At 34.2% G+C, this 16,873-nt stretch overlaps 2 protein-coding genes across 4 annotated transcripts; one reads left to right on the top strand and one right to left on the bottom strand.

Annotated features, from left to right (window-relative positions):
- Positions 1 to 8,342: 8,342 nt before the first annotated feature.
- Positions 8,343 to 10,883, bottom strand: LOC107778229 (putative N-acetyltransferase HLS1). Of its 3 annotated transcripts, none has more exons than XM_075249789.1 (3): positions 10,330 to 10,883; positions 9,878 to 10,089; positions 8,343 to 9,525 (listed from the first exon to the last, which is right to left on the bottom strand). In XM_075249789.1, the coding sequence occupies exons 1-3, from the start codon at positions 10,387 to 10,389 to the stop codon at positions 8,661 to 8,663; spliced, it is 1,137 nt and encodes a 378-aa protein (XP_075105890.1). In that variant the 5' UTR covers positions 10,390 to 10,883; the 3' UTR covers positions 8,343 to 8,660. The 3 variants fall into 3 exon arrangements, with proteins under 3 accessions (XP_075105890.1, XP_075105889.1, XP_075105891.1); XM_075249788.1 differs by having other exon boundaries at positions 10,250 to 10,877; XM_075249790.1 differs by having other exon boundaries at positions 10,297 to 10,435.
- Positions 10,884 to 14,964: 4,081 nt separating this feature from the next.
- Positions 14,965 to 16,538, top strand: LOC142177010 (uncharacterized). The gene is made up of 3 exons (XM_075245383.1): positions 14,965 to 15,007; positions 15,981 to 16,033; positions 16,227 to 16,538. Exons 1-3 carry the CDS (start codon positions 14,965 to 14,967, stop codon positions 16,536 to 16,538), a joined length of 408 nt encoding a protein of 135 aa, XP_075101484.1.
- The last annotated feature ends 335 nt before the right edge of the window (positions 16,539 to 16,873 follow it).

Here is a 16,873-nt window from a genome sequence, read left to right as displayed (position 1 = left end):
CGGTGAATGATGGTCGGCGTTTCTCAAAATATTCCAAAACTAAAGTAAGATGAATTCCACAGATTTGCCTCTTTTTAATTTTTGGGATTTAATTTTTTAAATAAATTATTTTTTCATTTGATTCGATAGGGTGAAAGATGTCAATTTTGGGAATGGGACGATGATCTGCTAAATCTAAAGATTGCTGACCTTATCAGTAGTTTGAAGTGTGAAAAGGACGCTCTTAAGCCTGAAAAGATTGTTCTGCAGATGAATGTGGCTGAACTTGAAAATATATTAGCAATGGATATTCATGAGATAGATGATGATGATTGACGGATTGAACTGGGGGAGGAATATTCCTGTAAATTGTACAGTTGGAGGGATGGTTAAGATGAATGAAATGAGACTCAATAAGTGGGTAATGCTCTTGTGCGTTATTGTCGGATTTGTGGCAGCTTGGATGATGAAGTGAGAAGGAGAACATTGTTTTGTTGGAAGTATTTAGGATCATGTAATATTGTACTAATGTAATGTTAAATTTGTTTTAGTTATTAAACATGACCTTGAGTCTATTACACAATCAAGTAGCTAGTTTATTGATGGACTCAGTGTCTATTACGCAACCTCTGGGTTATGACTGATGCAATTTTATATTTGATCAAGTTATTAGTACTAGACACATTGTCTACTACGCAACCAAGTACCTACATGTTGTAATACAATAAGAAAGTACTAAGGTAACAAAGTTACAACATCAACAGTTAATAAGCTGTAAGGTAGTTTAATTACAAAGTGGTAGATGCAAATATCATAAATTACTACAAGTTCACCTAAAATGAATTTGTCCCATGACCAACGCAACATGAATTTCAATTATAAAACTAAGAAGGGTCCATCCTTCCCTAGAAGATATTAACTGCAAATTTTTTCTTGAACGACTCCATGCGCTTGTTATTAAGCTGATCCAACAGCGTATCAGTTAGCAGGAAGTCAATAACCTTCACCGCATATGCTCCACTGCTTTCATTACAATAATCAAAGACATAATTAATTATTAAGGAAACCAGAAAAATGAGTAAAACATAATAAATGACACATTTAATTTACCTATGCTGAATGGCTGGCACATCTATAATACGTTCCCAGGACCATTTCTTCGTAAGTACATCTTCACCTAAGTCTGCAAACTGGCTAGTTTATTAAAATCATAGGCATCATGAGTGCGAGGGATTGTGCCAGTTCTTCTAGTTTACCATCATCATACAAACTGACATTGCTATCGTAAATTCGAATCAAACCCTCTGCCAATTAGAAAATAATAGGTACAAAATACTTGTTATTAATTTGTCACACACAGTACAACAGCTTAGCCTTGTACCATACCCTAGCCCTAAGTTTTGGCATACTTCCTTGAGGATATAACATTAGGGGTGTAAGATACAAGTCTTGACAAGCATCAACTGTCTCACAAAAGTCCAAATTTTTTCCCATTTTATAGGTAGCCTCCTTGATCTTATCCCATGCAGTGCACATGTTGTTGCATAACGTAATATTTATCACAACATGACTACGGGCATAAAGGCGTGTACGTTTTATGTTTTGTACACGCATCAGTGCTAAAAATTCCTCCACATGCTAAATATTATAAAATATTATACGTTAAATATGGAGATGCTAAAAAAAGACACGCATTGAGTGATTAAGGGACTTATAAAAACTAAAATGAACGGGTTAGCATCTCAAAACTGCTCGAAAAACCTCCAGCCATAACTACCAGTCAAAAAGTTTTTGGGAAACTTCTCCTTCTTGTCTAACCATTCATAGAATAGTTTCTTATCTTCCTCCGAAACTGGTTTGAGTACGTCTACCTTTGGTTTCTTCTTCTTGCTCTATTTTAACTTCATCATCTTACTTGCAGAAATTGGAGTATTTTCAATCTGTTTTGTAATCTTGTAACTCTGTACTAAGGTGACTCAACTACTTTAGAAGGGTTGTCATTCTGATTTAGCATCTCACCATGGATCTTCAACACCTTATCCAATTTCTTATTTACAACCTTCAACTCTTTGCGCACGTCAGTATCACTTGGCTAAGCATTGCACATCCTGCACGGTCCTCCTCTACCAAAATTTGAAAAACCACCAACTAGTGGTGAACCAGGAATACTCCCACCTAAAGGGTCATCATCAGCGATGTTAGCTTCATCATTAGTCTCTAAGCTCGCTACGCCAGGTGCTTTTTTAATGGTAGTCACCTATTCTAAATCAACCGCTAGCTGGTCGATTATAGGATCCATTGCCTCATCGTCATATGGTACTAAATTCTTCATGTAGTCCATATCCATCTCAGGATAGGAATAAGGTAAGGGTGCACCTCCTGAAATATAACATGAGGTCTATTATAATCTCCTACTTTGGTTGATTCTAATCTACTGGTGGAGTGTTATTCCACTCCCTATCTTACCACATCAGCGTCATCAACTCTCTACTTAAAGGGATCCCAGTCAGGTTCAGATGTCATTTTCTTGTTGTGCCATCTCAACATCCTTGGCAGCGACATCAGTACGACCTTTGATTTTTCGGCACTACGACCAAATAGCAAAATTTCTTCGACGCCCATGCCTAGATTTTTTATGAACCAAATAGTATTAATTTTTGTCTGTAGTAAATAAAATAATAGTATTCAACTACAAAGAAATTTGAGAATCTTATTTTAATACTTACCATGGATTCCCACGAGAAGCCATACAGGGCATAACTAGCAGATTTAGACTTTTTACGAGAGATTTTATTTTCCCTCCTCTTGCTCACATATGATTTGTACATTGGCAACATATTCTTCTTCAAGTACTCAATTGTCTCAAAACACTCCTTGCCCCATGGATATTTCAAGAAAAATTCCGGATTGTTAGCCATATGAATCCACTTCTTATCGACACGCACTGGGTTATCCCTTGCAAGCAAAACTGAATGGACAAATCACACTAATGTAATCTTAAACCTTTCAGCTGTGTCAAACCTCTTGGACTTCAACTGTTTCAAAAGCATCTCTGCATCCACACCTTTCTTGCTAGACTGGCAAACTTTGTCGTAGAATGTTTGGCCATCATCCATCATTTTCTTGATAGATTCTTTACTTGGTTTGGCACTACAGTTCAATCCAGTCATCATAGAAAATTCCTTCAATACAAAGTGAACATGCTTGTATCCAACTAAAAATTACAACTCGCGCTTCTTCGCGCAATAAATTCGGCGAATCAGCAAGGAAGTCCGGTGCTCTGAAAGTTTTACAAACTTACCAAAATAACCAATATTAATCATTTCCATTAACTTGATTGTTCTAAGTTTATCCTTGAACTCATGGAATACATTGATCCTACACCTCACAACTATCTTGGCCGGTAATTGTCTATGCTTTTATACAAAAATCCCGAATCTGTATTTGGATGCGTCGATCGCCCTTACAAACACATGAATTGACAGAGCATCCGGGTCACATTCAACTGCTGCATTTGTTTCACTTTCCAATCCATCTTCACCATCTTAAAGTTGTTCATCATCTTCTTCATCATCATCATCTTCTTCTTCTTCTTCTGCTACATGTTCTTCTTCTGTTACATCTTCTTCTTTTTCTTTTTCAGCATCTTTATCAACCTCTTGAGCATTATCATTACCATTTTCATCATCTTCCATGCCTAAAACTTTATCATCACTGTCCTTTTCTTCTACAATAATTGTTTCTTCATAAACATGTTCTTCCATTTAAGTTTGTGTTGTATTTATGTCCAAGTCATCTTTCTCCTCATCATCAACACTATCTAATGCTAACCTCCTTGAAACAGATTTTTTTACTAACAGGTAAGTCCTCGTTAATTAATCTAGACTTTGATCTTGTTTTTTTTTTACTGATAGACTTTGATGGTTCTTTGTTCTTTTTTCTCCGATCACGCTTAGAAATCTCAGTATTTCCTTTACTAGGAAAAATTTAGAAGTATCTACTTTTCTTTTTCTAGTAGCAATTTTTGAAGGCTCAGCAATTGCTTTACTTGGCGATGCTTCTTTTTCTGCATTTTTTCCCCTGTTTGAAGGCTTTGAAGGCTTTGTCAAAGGGATATGTTTCTTAGCAACTAATTCCCTCCTCATGTTACCTACATGAAAATATGCAATGTTACATTTAATAATTTTAAACTTATGATCAGAATAAGAAAAATAAGCCCCAATTCCAGCAAACATCTATGACCAGAAAACAATCGACCACAGGTTTATCAATAAATATTAGGTCAGCAATTATGACGAAATTCTAATATACCTCACAGAGGTAGTCCAAGAAGCTAATATAACCACCCACGCCATATAAGATATGGTTATTCACAACCCAATTGATCTTGAACATGCACATGAACGAATCACTTTACAAAACCCGAAATCAAAAATTTAAGAAATGGAAAAAGAAGAATTTAAGATTTACCAAAACTGTCGCGTTCTGAGCTTTAATACAGTGCTTGATAGGTCTATATACATGATTACATCCAAAATCGAAGCTTGATTCTTGTCCCATCCACCCGGAAACCACCTTGGTCAATAGAGTTGATTGAAAGAGAGAAAAGAGAGCAGAGAGAATAGAGATGGGACAGAAACTGAGCGGAAAAAATGAGAGAGGAAGCAAGTTTTTCAAACTTTATATGTGACCTGCAAGTTTCTAAAATATTAAAAAGGCCTCATTCACCCTAACCCACTTATTTAATCATTTTTCAACTCAAAAAAAATTGAGAAAGAAAATGGGAGGTCATTTGACCAATTCAAGTAATGAGAAGGTCTTCTTGACAATTCCTCTCGCAAGTTTTAAAGTTTTTTTTAAGCTCGATACGAGTCAAAGTACATCACAAAATTAATGAAATGAGGGACTATGGTATTTTCAAATAAAATATGGTGTTGTTAGTTTTTCCTAAAGCAAAACATATTCACATCCAAACTAAGGACCCATTTATCCATAAATTTTCATTTTCGTTTTATGATTTTTTTTTTCAAAAATGAGATTTTCCATGAATTTTTGCAAGTTTTTGAAAAAAATTCATAAATGAGATTTTCAAAAAAAAATAAAAATTCTCCACTCACAAACCTGCAATACTTCTTAAACTGAAATGCATGTCCAAACACATTTTCAAATCCAAATATCACTTTTAACTTAATTGAAAATAATGCCTTTTTTTCCTTCAAAAATTACAATTTTTATGTCCAAACACCTAGTAAGAGTATGGATAGATTGGGCCCTTCTTTCCTCCAGAAAGCGTTCGCCTTTTGCTCTCAATTGAAAGATGGTCAAAAGGGAAAAAATACATTATGATACAGTTTTTTCAGTGGATTATATATTGTCTGAAATTGACTATCCATAATGACAACTAACACTTGATCTCACACATAATTAATCAGCACCAAGCAAAGCCAGTCATCAAAAGTAGCCTTGGCTTCATGAATTGTATGATCATAAAACAACTTTTCCAACTGGATAGATTAGGATTCCCCGTGAAGTTTTGATATTCAGATGAAACACACATGATTTGACACATAACTTTCAATTTTTATTCTAGATTCCATGATATTATTGCTTGATAATACAAAAAAAAGGTGAAAATTTAAGTGTAATTACTTGCAGAAGAAATTTCAGGGAAATAATATTAATGGTGAACTGCATATACGTGGTATTATTTACTATCCATACATTAAAATTTGTCAGTTTGAACTCCATACTACACGTAATTCTTATGAAAACCTTGCCAATCATGACAAAGAAAAAGTTTTAAATTGCATTTTCACTTGGCACCTACATTATCATAGGGTTTAAGTGGGAGAGTAGGAATTTCATGCAAGAAAAAGATATGATCGGCACTCAATTTATATTAATAGTCACGACGAACAAAGGGTTTTTAGTTGCGGTTTCCTTTCTTTTAATTTTTGACTCCATCTTGCTCCTTTCAATATTAACATAATATCAACTGAATTATGAGGACCAAAGTATCTAGTTTTATATGTCTAAGATTTGATGGTGATTGATCATGTAGAACAATATGATGGTCTGAATTTAGTATCCTACTGCCGCTACCCTCTTGATGGGTACCCCAATAGCCAATGTTGTATGCAGATCAAAAAGACAATCTTCGGACTAAACTTTTTGCTGCAACGCCAAAAACATATTATATGCGCCATATTACTCGGATAGTAACGTTACAATTTCTCGCACTGTCAAAAGGAACAAAATTAAAGATTGTATAATTTACTCCCCCACCATCCAATTATTACTCAGATAGAACTTCAGCAGTATATGTTTACAGAAGCATCGTCTTTCCATAAATATTAGCGGTCAATTGGTTAGGAAACAAGTTATCTCAGAATTGTTATCCACGAGGTGGATGCATATTTACCAGAGCGGTGTCATACGATACCGCTTTGTCGAAATTTTTTACTAAATATGTACTAATATTCGTACGGAAACGGATAAGTAGGAAAAAATGACACTTCACATAAATTGTGTCTTGGTGTGTTAGTTATGTGCTTGATTTTGCTTAAAAGGTCAAAGGTTCAAACCTCAACTAACACATTTTTCTTTTGCAAATATTCGAAAGAGCTTTTGTGATTAAAAATTTATAGAACTCAGGACCTTTTCTAACTTAAAAGCAAAGGTTCAAACCTCAACTAGTACATTTTTCTTTTACAAATATTCGAAAGAGCCTTTGTGATTAAAAATTTATAGAACTCAGGACCTTTTCTAACTTAAAACTCAACAAAACCATCAGACTAAGGCTATTTCTTGTCTAATAGTATGATAATCAAATTTATATTCCATTTCTTCTATAAATTTCGACACGCTTATAAAAATTTCTGCGTACGCCCCTGGTTAATTATTATCCCATCCTCCCATAGGGATATAAATAACATTGTACTTCCGGATCAACTAATTTCGAGATTAGTTATATTGCAATTTAATCCCAACCAAATGTAAAATAAGATCATCTCAAATTCAATCGCAAAATTAATTATCTCTTATCCCAAACGAGCCCTACATTAGAAATGGGAGAAATTTTTGGCTTGTCCTAATCAAATGGAGACCACAAAAAAGTAGCTAGTGGAAAGAAATGGTCCCTCATTTATTCATGTGCAGTTGAAATAAGTGGAAGTCTGATCCCCCACCCCTCGTCAGTTCCAAGTGATCCCTAATCACTATCTTTCTAGTTACATTTTTATTTTTGGTTTTCACATAGAAACAAATTCTTTGCACGGCTCATACTACTTTTTAACATAATTATAACACGGAGTAGTAGTCCATTTGTTTGACAAGACAACATGATGAATAAGAAAGTAACGAAACCAAGAAAAAGGTACTTGGGCTAGCTTATCTTAATGACTTCACATAAATGGATATATATATCTCCTAGCACTAGCACATCAAGTTATTCCATGTTTATGAGAAGGGTCCTCCAAATTTGTCAAATCTCACATCCTCTAAATTGTAGTCACTTGAAAATCCCCACTTATTCCTTTGCACGTACAAGCACTAGCACAAACGGTTTACAAATTTGTGTGATATTGCCTACTGTGGAAAACTAAGCCAAATGCAAGTGATCATCATTCCAACTTGCACACATCTCTCATGTCCTCTTTCAAATTATAACATTATTGAAGACTCAAAGATATTTTATCATATAAAATGATAGTTTCAAGTTCCATGTTCGCATTTATTATGATGATATATGACTGGTTATAGAGTTTAAGATATTAATTTAACATATAATTTGTTTAACGAGTGTACAAAAATATTCAAATAAACCAAAAGACTTAGTTTGATAATAAATAAATAGTTTAGTAAATTCTTAAATCTTAGAAAAATAAGTCAGTCTGGAACATTTTTGACATATGGAGCAATACTAGTGAAAGAAAACGCGAGAAAATGATTGAAAATAGTTCGTTCGTGTAGAGATATCATATACTAAGAGTTTCCTTGTAAATTGTTAAGTTGTGCAAAAGAAAAATTCATAATAAAGCATTTTGGAATCCAAAAATTAAATAGAGTGATAACTTCATTTGTACGTCAATAATCAAAATTTTCTGGAATTTCTAAATCTCCAAAAGCAAAAACCAAGATCAGAACTCTCGTCTAAAGTTAGATGTGACAACCTTTGCACTATCGAATCTCGCTATTTCTATTTAGACGGAGAGGAGTAGATATAGGAGCATATTCTGTGAAATATATTTTCAAACCTTTTTAATTATATTCTCGCATCTTAAATCGTTTACTTTGCTCCTAAACTTTAGAATAAGGAAAGACAAAAAGGATGGGATAGACTATAGAGAGAAGCCAAAAGATAACAAATTCCAGCATATGACAACAGAAACATCTCCTCTTTGGCCGAAAGAGGATCTAAAAAGCCACATCCATTAACATAAAATGTGGGATATTCCCTCTCCCCCCCCCCCCTACAGCAACCAACCAACCACAAAAAGTGTTCTCTCATTCTTCAACTTATATCTAGTATATAGTTAAAAGTTTAACTGGCTTCAACAAAAAAAACAGAACCTACCAAAAAGGAAATATCAACTTTTTCACCTGCTTTTTCTTTGAGCTTCTAAAATTAGATTTCACTAGTCCTAGTGTGAAAGGACATGACTTATACTACTATTATAAAGTTAGACTTCTCTAGGATCAACAAAAATAGAAAGACCAGGTAGTGATTTTGTCCAGTCACCTAATGACCCGTCACTATAGTCTTCCCCTAGTCTTTTCATGCACCATAAATCTTCTGCGCAAGATAGCTTTTTCCAGTGTGGAATTGCTAACCTCAACGGTTCACGACTTGCCACCTCCGTCGCCACCACGCTACACCGCGATTCTTTAGCTAGATTGTGGGCAAAATCACACAGCGATTTTGTTAGCTTTTCAGCTAATGGGCCTTCTCCACCAAGCCCATACAAAAAGTGAAGCCCAAATGGCCTGAAAACCTCCGGCACCGATGGTACTTTGAGCCAAGGAAAAGCCCGGTCCACTAAACGAGTCGTCTTAGCAAGAATCTGTGTCATTCGCGACGCGCCACGAACCTCAAGATTGAACACGTCCTTACAGTTCCACACACTGAGCACAGCCCATGACTGGGGCTGACTCGCCAAGAACTCGTCCACGCCGGGCCAAGTTTGGGCCGAATAATGGCCCTTTGGAACCGCTAGAAAAGTACCCAGATTGAGCTTATTGTACAGAATAGAATCAATGTCGCGTGGGAAGAACTCGGTAGTTGAGAACCGGCGGCGGTATAGAGTTTCAGCGTCAGTTGGGCTGAGCTTTATGATAGTGACCCGACTTGATACCCGGGCCCGATGAGCGAAAACGGGCTGGACCAAAATGGACGGGGTACGGAACTTGGAGTAACCGCATTTGTGGGTGAAGAGCTTAATTGAAGCTTGGTTGTCGTTTTCAGTAGCTATGTACGAATATTCAGCACCATTAACTCTGAACCACTCCTCCATTTCGCACACCAGTTTTAACCCAATTCCCATTCTCCTGCAAATAAAATATCAAAACATGTCACAATATTGTCACAGCACTCCCTATATTTGACAAGATGCCAACAAAAAAGGCCTATCTAAGGAGTAGAATATTGTTAAAAGTTGTTTGAGTTGAGTATAATACTTAATATCAAGACAAAAGTGATAAAAATAAGAGGGGCCTTTAGAATGTGTCCACACAATGAACCATTTTTAGCAAAAACTAAACTATCATTGGTCGGGTGTGTACTTAAATGTAGATCTAACATAAAAAACTAAATAAGCTATACTACTACAATATTTATTTATTTGGATTGTCGGCATCAATAGATAAAAAGAAAACGAATATGAGTAGTAGAAGTAGTTACCGGTGAGAAGGAGAAACGCGGAGGCCTAAAATATAGGCGAGTTTTGTGAAAAGAGGAAGAGGTTGAGGATGAGGTTTAATGGAATCAGAGCTGTTTTTAGCATTCCTTGAGAGCTTTTTCCCACACGTAACGGTTTTGATACAACCTCTTATCATCCCTACTATTGCTCTCTTCTTTTCGTTTTCTCCATTATGCACCACTATCTCTGCAACCTGTGATCATTATAATGAATACGCTGTTAATATAGAACAAACAACGAAAACAATATTAATAGGTGTTTAACATTGAATATATATATATATATATATATATATATATATATATATATATATATATATATATATATATATATATATATATATATATATTTACCAGCATGAGATAAGCAGGAGAATGGCGAACTCTGCAAATTGGGTCACCTAAAAGATGAGTGAAAAGAGAGAGTTTCCCACTTGGTCCAACTTCGCATCTTCTTTCCACTTCTTCCACTTCCCTGCAATCTTTTTTAGCATCAAATTCTCTCACCACTATCGACACTACACCATTCTCCTCCATCTTCTTTTATCTTTTTTTTTTTTTTTCTTCCTTATGCTATGCTATAGAAACAACTGTAACCAGACCAAAGAGAGAGATGTAATAATAGTCTACTACGTATAACGTGTAGAGGAAGGTAAAAAGGCAGAGGAAAAGCTTTTGCTTATCGAAATTGAAGAAAAACACAAAGGAGGATTCATCGAAAGAAGAAAGATATATGGACGACAAAGAAGAGACTCAAGGCCGGGAAATAAAAAGGTTCGAAAGAAAAGGGAGTGAGTAGTTGTTCATGATTAAGCAGAACTGAGAAAGGAGAAATAACTAGTGATTGCTTCTTCTCTTCTTTTGCTAAATTAGATGTGGCCTCCCTTTTTATACTGATTTTTGGGGCTGTCTTTTCTTTTCTCTAGTCCCCGCCCCTTTCTCTCCTCCAACCCCCCTCCCCCTTTTTTAAAAAAAAATGAAATATGACTAGGAAATACTCTGCAGTTTAACAAACCCCTTTTTTATTTATGTTTTTTGTCTTTTGCTTACTTAATGGAAGAAACTTTTATCAAAGAATAAAATAATTTTAAATTATATAGATTAGAAAAATTAAATTTTTCATATTAAAAATATATGTGGTCTAAGTGGGACTACTACCAAAAATAGCTGTTCTTTCAATTTCTGTGTGAGAGACTAGTAATGAAAGAGTTATTAATATTCCTAATAGTAACTGTTTTCGAATTTATAAATTAATCATGATGATCAGAAGAAAAGGTGGGGAGAAGAAGAAATGGCGGCTGTGGCTGCGCAGTCCCATTCCCAATTGTAGGTTGTTCTTTCTCTTTCAACTATACCCTAACATCATCACTTGAATTTATAATCATTACCACTCTTAAATACACATACAATACTTCCTATCCATATTTCACCCATTATAACATCTCAGCAATACTATAACGCCTTACCGCATCAAAGCCATCTCATGCCTTTAATTTTGACATGCATCTCATCCTATCTATATGCACATATTCAAATTTCAGTTTTTTTTTTTTGTATATATTATATTAGACAAGAGTCAAGAACATATTGTTTCATTAACTTCATTTTCCAATGATTCATCAATACAAATCAATAAATTTCGGGATGAAAATTTGTTGTAATTTCCTTTATTTGACGAAGATATGCACACACTGATAGAAAACTCAAAGAAGAACTCGAAAAAGAAAATTTCACGTATTTTATTTTAAACGACTTGAATACAAATAATAAACATATCCTCTATATAATAAGCTTTCACGATCCGGCAATTATCATATATATAAGGAGTCTTAACAGCTCTACCTTGTATTCATGAACCTTTCATTTCAGTTCTTAATACATTATTAATTAATTTTTCTTTATACTTAGAATTTGTGCTGTTAATTAACGTTTTATTTCTACTTCTACTACAAATACAATTAAAATTACAAGTGACACAGAAACCAATCAAAAGAGTTGATGCATGAATGCCACTTCGTCCGATGCGTGATAATGCATGATAGGAGCATGAATAAATGACCAATACACATTTATAACGGAACTTGAATAAAAAAGACGTGGGGTGAGGGTGGGGGTGGGGTAGAGTCGCAACCGATGAGAAGACAAGGAGATATAGAAATTAAAACCCGCATTCTTGTTCAGAGCTAGCGGCTAGAGCAGCTATAAAACACTAGTCTGTATGCTATTAGCCTCAGCTAGAATCATTCCATAATATTTATAGCACTCCTGACACACAATTGTACTAGTTGAGTATAATTGTTTTAACCGATATAAACATCATGCAAAGATTTATCTCTAGATAGGACAACCAATTCAATCCTAACAAAGCCATAACTGAAACTAATTTTCGAATTCTTTGTTTTCTTTCAATTCTCCTTTTTGTACTCTTTTCAAATACGTGCTGTATTTCACATGAAATATTATAAAAAAACAATTTCTAATTTTTTTAAAAAATAATTGAAAGGACAATATCCGAAGGAAAATTAACTCCTAACAGTAATAGGGACATATAAATTGAGGTATTTGAAAACTCTTTTTCCATTTTGGCTTTTATCTTATCCCTATTTTATCAACGGTGCTACTAGTAGCTACGACTTGTTTTTGTCAAAATGTGCATTTCGTTCTCAATTATGAAATGCGCAAAAGTATTTAGGTGGCATTTAGCAGTGGATAATTTTTGAAATCTAGCAAAAGATTTTCTAAAACGTGTTAATATTTTTCAAGAAGTTTATTTTTTTATATAAAAAAAGGATTTCTGAAGAAAAGATTTTACAGATTATTTTCAAAGAAAAATTACTCCTTTGACACGTATCTTAAATAAAAGGATAGCGATCTAACCCGTTTTCTTTTAGGGTAGCTACTTGTCTTTTAAAAATATTTTCTTAACTTAAGTTATTTTAAAGTCAAAGCGTAAGAGAGACAATTCAATTCCAGTTATTTTACAAATCTCATTTAAACACCAAGTGAAGTAATTCTTATTTGTGGTTAAATTTGTTCGTGAATATAATGCTAGCTTCCAGTTTTGCTTCTCTACTTTATAATATCATACAACCATATAAAGTGAAACGGTTTAGTTTATTTATCCAAGCAAATAACATAATAATCTCACAAACCCAAAATGGGAAATGAAATGTCCTTTAGAATAGTAGAATACTGCTTATTAAAAAAAAATTCAACCTTTCATCCAAATTAACCCTCACAAAAAGAGCATTTAAAAGAATATCGTAAAAAGCATTGGAAAGCAATTGAGAAAAGAAAGAACTAAAACGGAAAGAGAAGATAACATATTAAGAAAAAGTGGATATTATTGGAGGCAATTAATATTATACTTTCATGTGAATTATTAAGAAAGAGATTTCTCATAAAATAAGATAAAATAAAAAGGTATGCTGCTATTGTTAAACGATGTTGATCATGTCACCACGAAAAGAACTTACTTGTCGAAGTTTGTAAATGGTGTACTTTATTAGCATTAGGTATGATATTTTCCACTTATGGCCTAATTTAATAGGATAATTGATAATGACGAAAGAAATAATTGATGCTATTTAAAGAAACGTGAAAGGAAACGATGGAGAACAAATGGCGCTTCTTTTACAAATTTAGAATTTTAGTTGTTTTTTTGGCGGATTCGTATCAGTTTCTGGTGAATTGACTAACTTATTAAATATAAGATTTTTTACAAAAACATATTGCTATCAATTAATTACTAGTAAAATTTCTAATGACAAACTTAGGCATCTAATGATTAAGACTTGAGAGATGGGACCGCATTTATTTATACGCAAACAAATTAAGTAATTAATGTGAAAGTACACCTTTATTTTTGTCTTGTTTAAACAAAAAAAATAACTACTCTAATTTATATCCTTTTTTTTTTTTTTCTGGTAAAATTTATCAGTAGCTTTCTATGTTCTCTTACAATTAATCAGGACTGGTTTTAAAATCAGAACATGACAAAACACAAAACAAAATAAAACAATAAAGTGCTTTATTTCTTAAAAAAAGGACAGTTTTTTCATTTAAACTTTTTATTTTTCTGAATTTTCTTATTATTTGAAAGTACATTGTTATGTTACTTCAATCAACTTCAACCTATTATTCGAAACCGATTATCTCAAAACCAAATCCTGCCGCACACATCATTTTCCAAAATGAAACCAGAATCAAAGCAAATCACAACCAACCAACTGTGATAATAAAGGTACATAAAACATTATATATCTCTGAAAAGGAGGAAAGATTGGTCTATTTTACAGCGGCATTATTTATTCCATTCGAATGATAACGCAGATGCATCTAACATATATACCTCTATTTTTTTTTAAAACATTCGTCTATTATATAATGAAATAAATGCTTGTTCTATCACTAAAAGTTCACTGTTAGGACCGATTATAGTGAAGCTTACGTTCCATACTAAGAGGTCGTTTGGTAGAGTGTGTTAGAGAAAATAATGCACGCATTAGCTTTGTGTATTAGTAATGCTTTGTTTGGTACACTTTTTCAATCTATGTATAACTAATACAAGCATTAGTTATATACTCTATTTTGTGTTATCTTATGTATAGCTAATGCATAGAAAACCATGGCATTAGCTATACAAAGGCTATTAATGCATGCATTAGCTTGGTTAAAGACAAAATTATCCTTAAAGTTCCTTAAGTTAAAGAATATGGAGGGTATTTTTGTAACCAATTAATTTCTTAAAAATTATGCAATGCATTTTAATTTTTAATACACCACACCAAACAATGCATAAGAAATAATCTATGTATAACTAATGCTTGCATTACTAACCTATGCATTACTAACCCCTGCATTACTAATGCACCTTATTTAGCATTATTCTTATACGCCCTACCAAACGACCCCTAAAAGTGATAGGTTACAAGTATCTTTGTCATAAGTACTTTGTTTTATATTTTGATGATCTAACAAACTTACTATCAAGAACTAGATAAGGAACCTGTTAAACATTCTCAAGACCTTAAGATTACAAGGTTCCAGGTTAGGATCCAGTTTGGGATATGGCTCAACTCTTCAGAGTCGAAGGAACAGCTGAGAGAACAGGTCCTTACCAGTTCCCGAGGTGATTGTACGAAGTCAACTCTCCAACTGGAAAGTTGTTGTCTGCACACGCTACAGTAAAGGAACAATGCAGCATTCAACTTTCTGTGGAAGGCTTTTTACCTACCTTGCATACATCATTGTAAGTGATGTCACACATGGATTATTAACATCAAGGAAGGTAAAATAATCACTTGAACACTTATGCCCAGTTTGGCCAAGAGTTTTGCCAAAATAAATTTGGCATTTATTTTCAAAACTCATGTTTGGCCATAAATTTTGCCTACATTTTGGCAAAATCTCAATTCCCCAACCACAAATCGCAAAATCACCCCAAGTGCTGATTTTGGGTCAAAATCCCAAAACTTAGGAATTATATATATGTTTTCCCAAAATAAAGTTGGGAAATATATTTGAAAACGTATGTCCAAACACATTTTCATCTTCAAACCAACCTTCACCCAAATCAGATTTTCAAAACAAATTTGGAGTCTATGGCCAAATGCTAGCTTAGAGATTTCACTCAAGCTCTCTCACATAATTATCCAGCAAGAAATTCTCAAGTGCTTCAAGAACAAAGAACAAAACAACTACGGACCAGATCCCACATCAAGTTATTGTATGTCCTTAGTAAAGTTGTAACTTTGTTAATGTTCTTACTTGTAACTCCTACATAGCTTACTAAGAAGCAGTGTGTAGGAAACCCTTTGTAAATCTTAAACCTTTGTGTTTGAGTCTTGGCTAGAGTTAGTCGAGTGGTGAAGTCTTTGTAATAGAAGTATTACAAAGTGTGGCTTGTAATAGATTTTTACAAGTTAGTGAGGGATTAAAAGGTTAATTCCTAGGTTACATAGGTTGTAATCTGAAAGTTGCTCAGTAGTAAAGTTGAAATCCTACAAGGGTAGATCGTGGTTTTTAATCCCGTTGAGCTGGAAATTTTTCACGTAAAATTCCTCTTGTCATTTACCTACTGCAGTGTGCGTGGTTTCTGTGCGAACTTGTATTCTGTTGAAACTAATAGAGAACCTGGTTCTCTATATAGTTTGGTGGACCCTCAAATTCTATCAATTGGTAACACCTAGAAAGGATCCTCATGGCTGCTCCTCCAAACTTCGAAGAAGAACAGTCTACTTGCAGACCTCCAAGGTTCAACGATCAATACTATGGATGGTGAAAAACTAGGATACACGACTTCATCATGGCTGAAGATTCTGAACTATAGGATGTCATATGTGACGGACCCTTTGTCCCTACCAAGATCCTTGGCGACCCAGCTGTAGCCATTCCCAAGACGAGGAAAGAATTCAATTACGCTGATAGAAAGGCCATAGAGAAGAATTTCCGTGCAAATAAAATTTTGGTGTATGGCATTGGTCCTGAATACAACAGGAAATCGGCATGTCAGGCAGCCAAAGAAATTTGGGAAGCTCTTCAGACAGCTCATGAAGGAAAAACACAGGTTAAGCAATCCAAGATAGACATGCTCACAACTGAATACGAGCTCTTTAGGATGAAAGATGATGAATCTATTTAAGATATGCATACCCAGTTAACCTCTATCATTAATGAACTTCACTCTCTTGGTAAATTATTCCAAGAAATAAGCTTGTCAGAAAAATCCTCAGTATGGTGCCCAGTTCTTGGGAAAGCAAAGTGAATGTCATTACAGAGGCCAAAGACTTGCATGAGCTAACCATTGATGAGCTTAAGGCAATCTGAAAACAGAAGAAGAAGAAGAAGAAGAAGAAGAAGAAGAAGAAGAAGAAGAAGAAGAAGAAGAAGAAGAAGAAGAAGAAGAAGAAGAAGAAGAAGAAGAAGAAGAAGAAGAAGAAGAAGAAGAAGAAGAAGAAGAAGAAGGATAGTGAAAGA

This window comes from Nicotiana tabacum, chromosome 3 (genome assembly GCF_000715075.1).
Source record: "Nicotiana tabacum cultivar K326 chromosome 3, ASM71507v2, whole genome shotgun sequence".
NCBI classification, from domain to species: domain Eukaryota; kingdom Viridiplantae; phylum Streptophyta; class Magnoliopsida; order Solanales; family Solanaceae; genus Nicotiana; species Nicotiana tabacum.
Note: the sequence above shows the minus strand (reverse complement) of the source record. Positions and strands in the feature narration are given on the sequence as shown.

Excerpts from the sequence above, each read along its gene's own strand:
- LOC142177010 (XM_075245383.1), top strand. The coding sequence starts at position 14,965 with ATGGCTCAACTCTTCAGAGTCGAAGGAACAGCTGAGAGAACAG. Across the intron at positions 15,008-15,980 it reads AGGAACAGCTGAGAGAACAG|TGTGCGTGGTTTCTGTGCGA; the intron begins GTCCTTACCAGT and ends TACCTACTGCAG. Across the intron at positions 16,034-16,226 it reads TGAAACTAATAGAGAACCTG|GATGTCATATGTGACGGACC; the intron begins GTTCTCTATATA and ends TCTGAACTATAG.
- LOC107778229 (XM_075249788.1), bottom strand. The coding sequence starts at position 10,432 with ATGGAGGAGAATGGTGTAGTGTCGATAGTGGTGAGAGAATTTGATGCT. Across the intron at positions 10,090-10,249 it reads CTCCTGCTTATCTCATGCTG|GTTGCAGAGATAGTGGTGCA; the intron begins GTAAATATATAT and ends TAATGATCACAG. Across the intron at positions 9,526-9,877 it reads CGCGTTTCTCCTTCTCACCG|GAGAATGGGAATTGGGTTAA; the intron begins GTAACTACTTCT and ends TTTTATTTGCAG.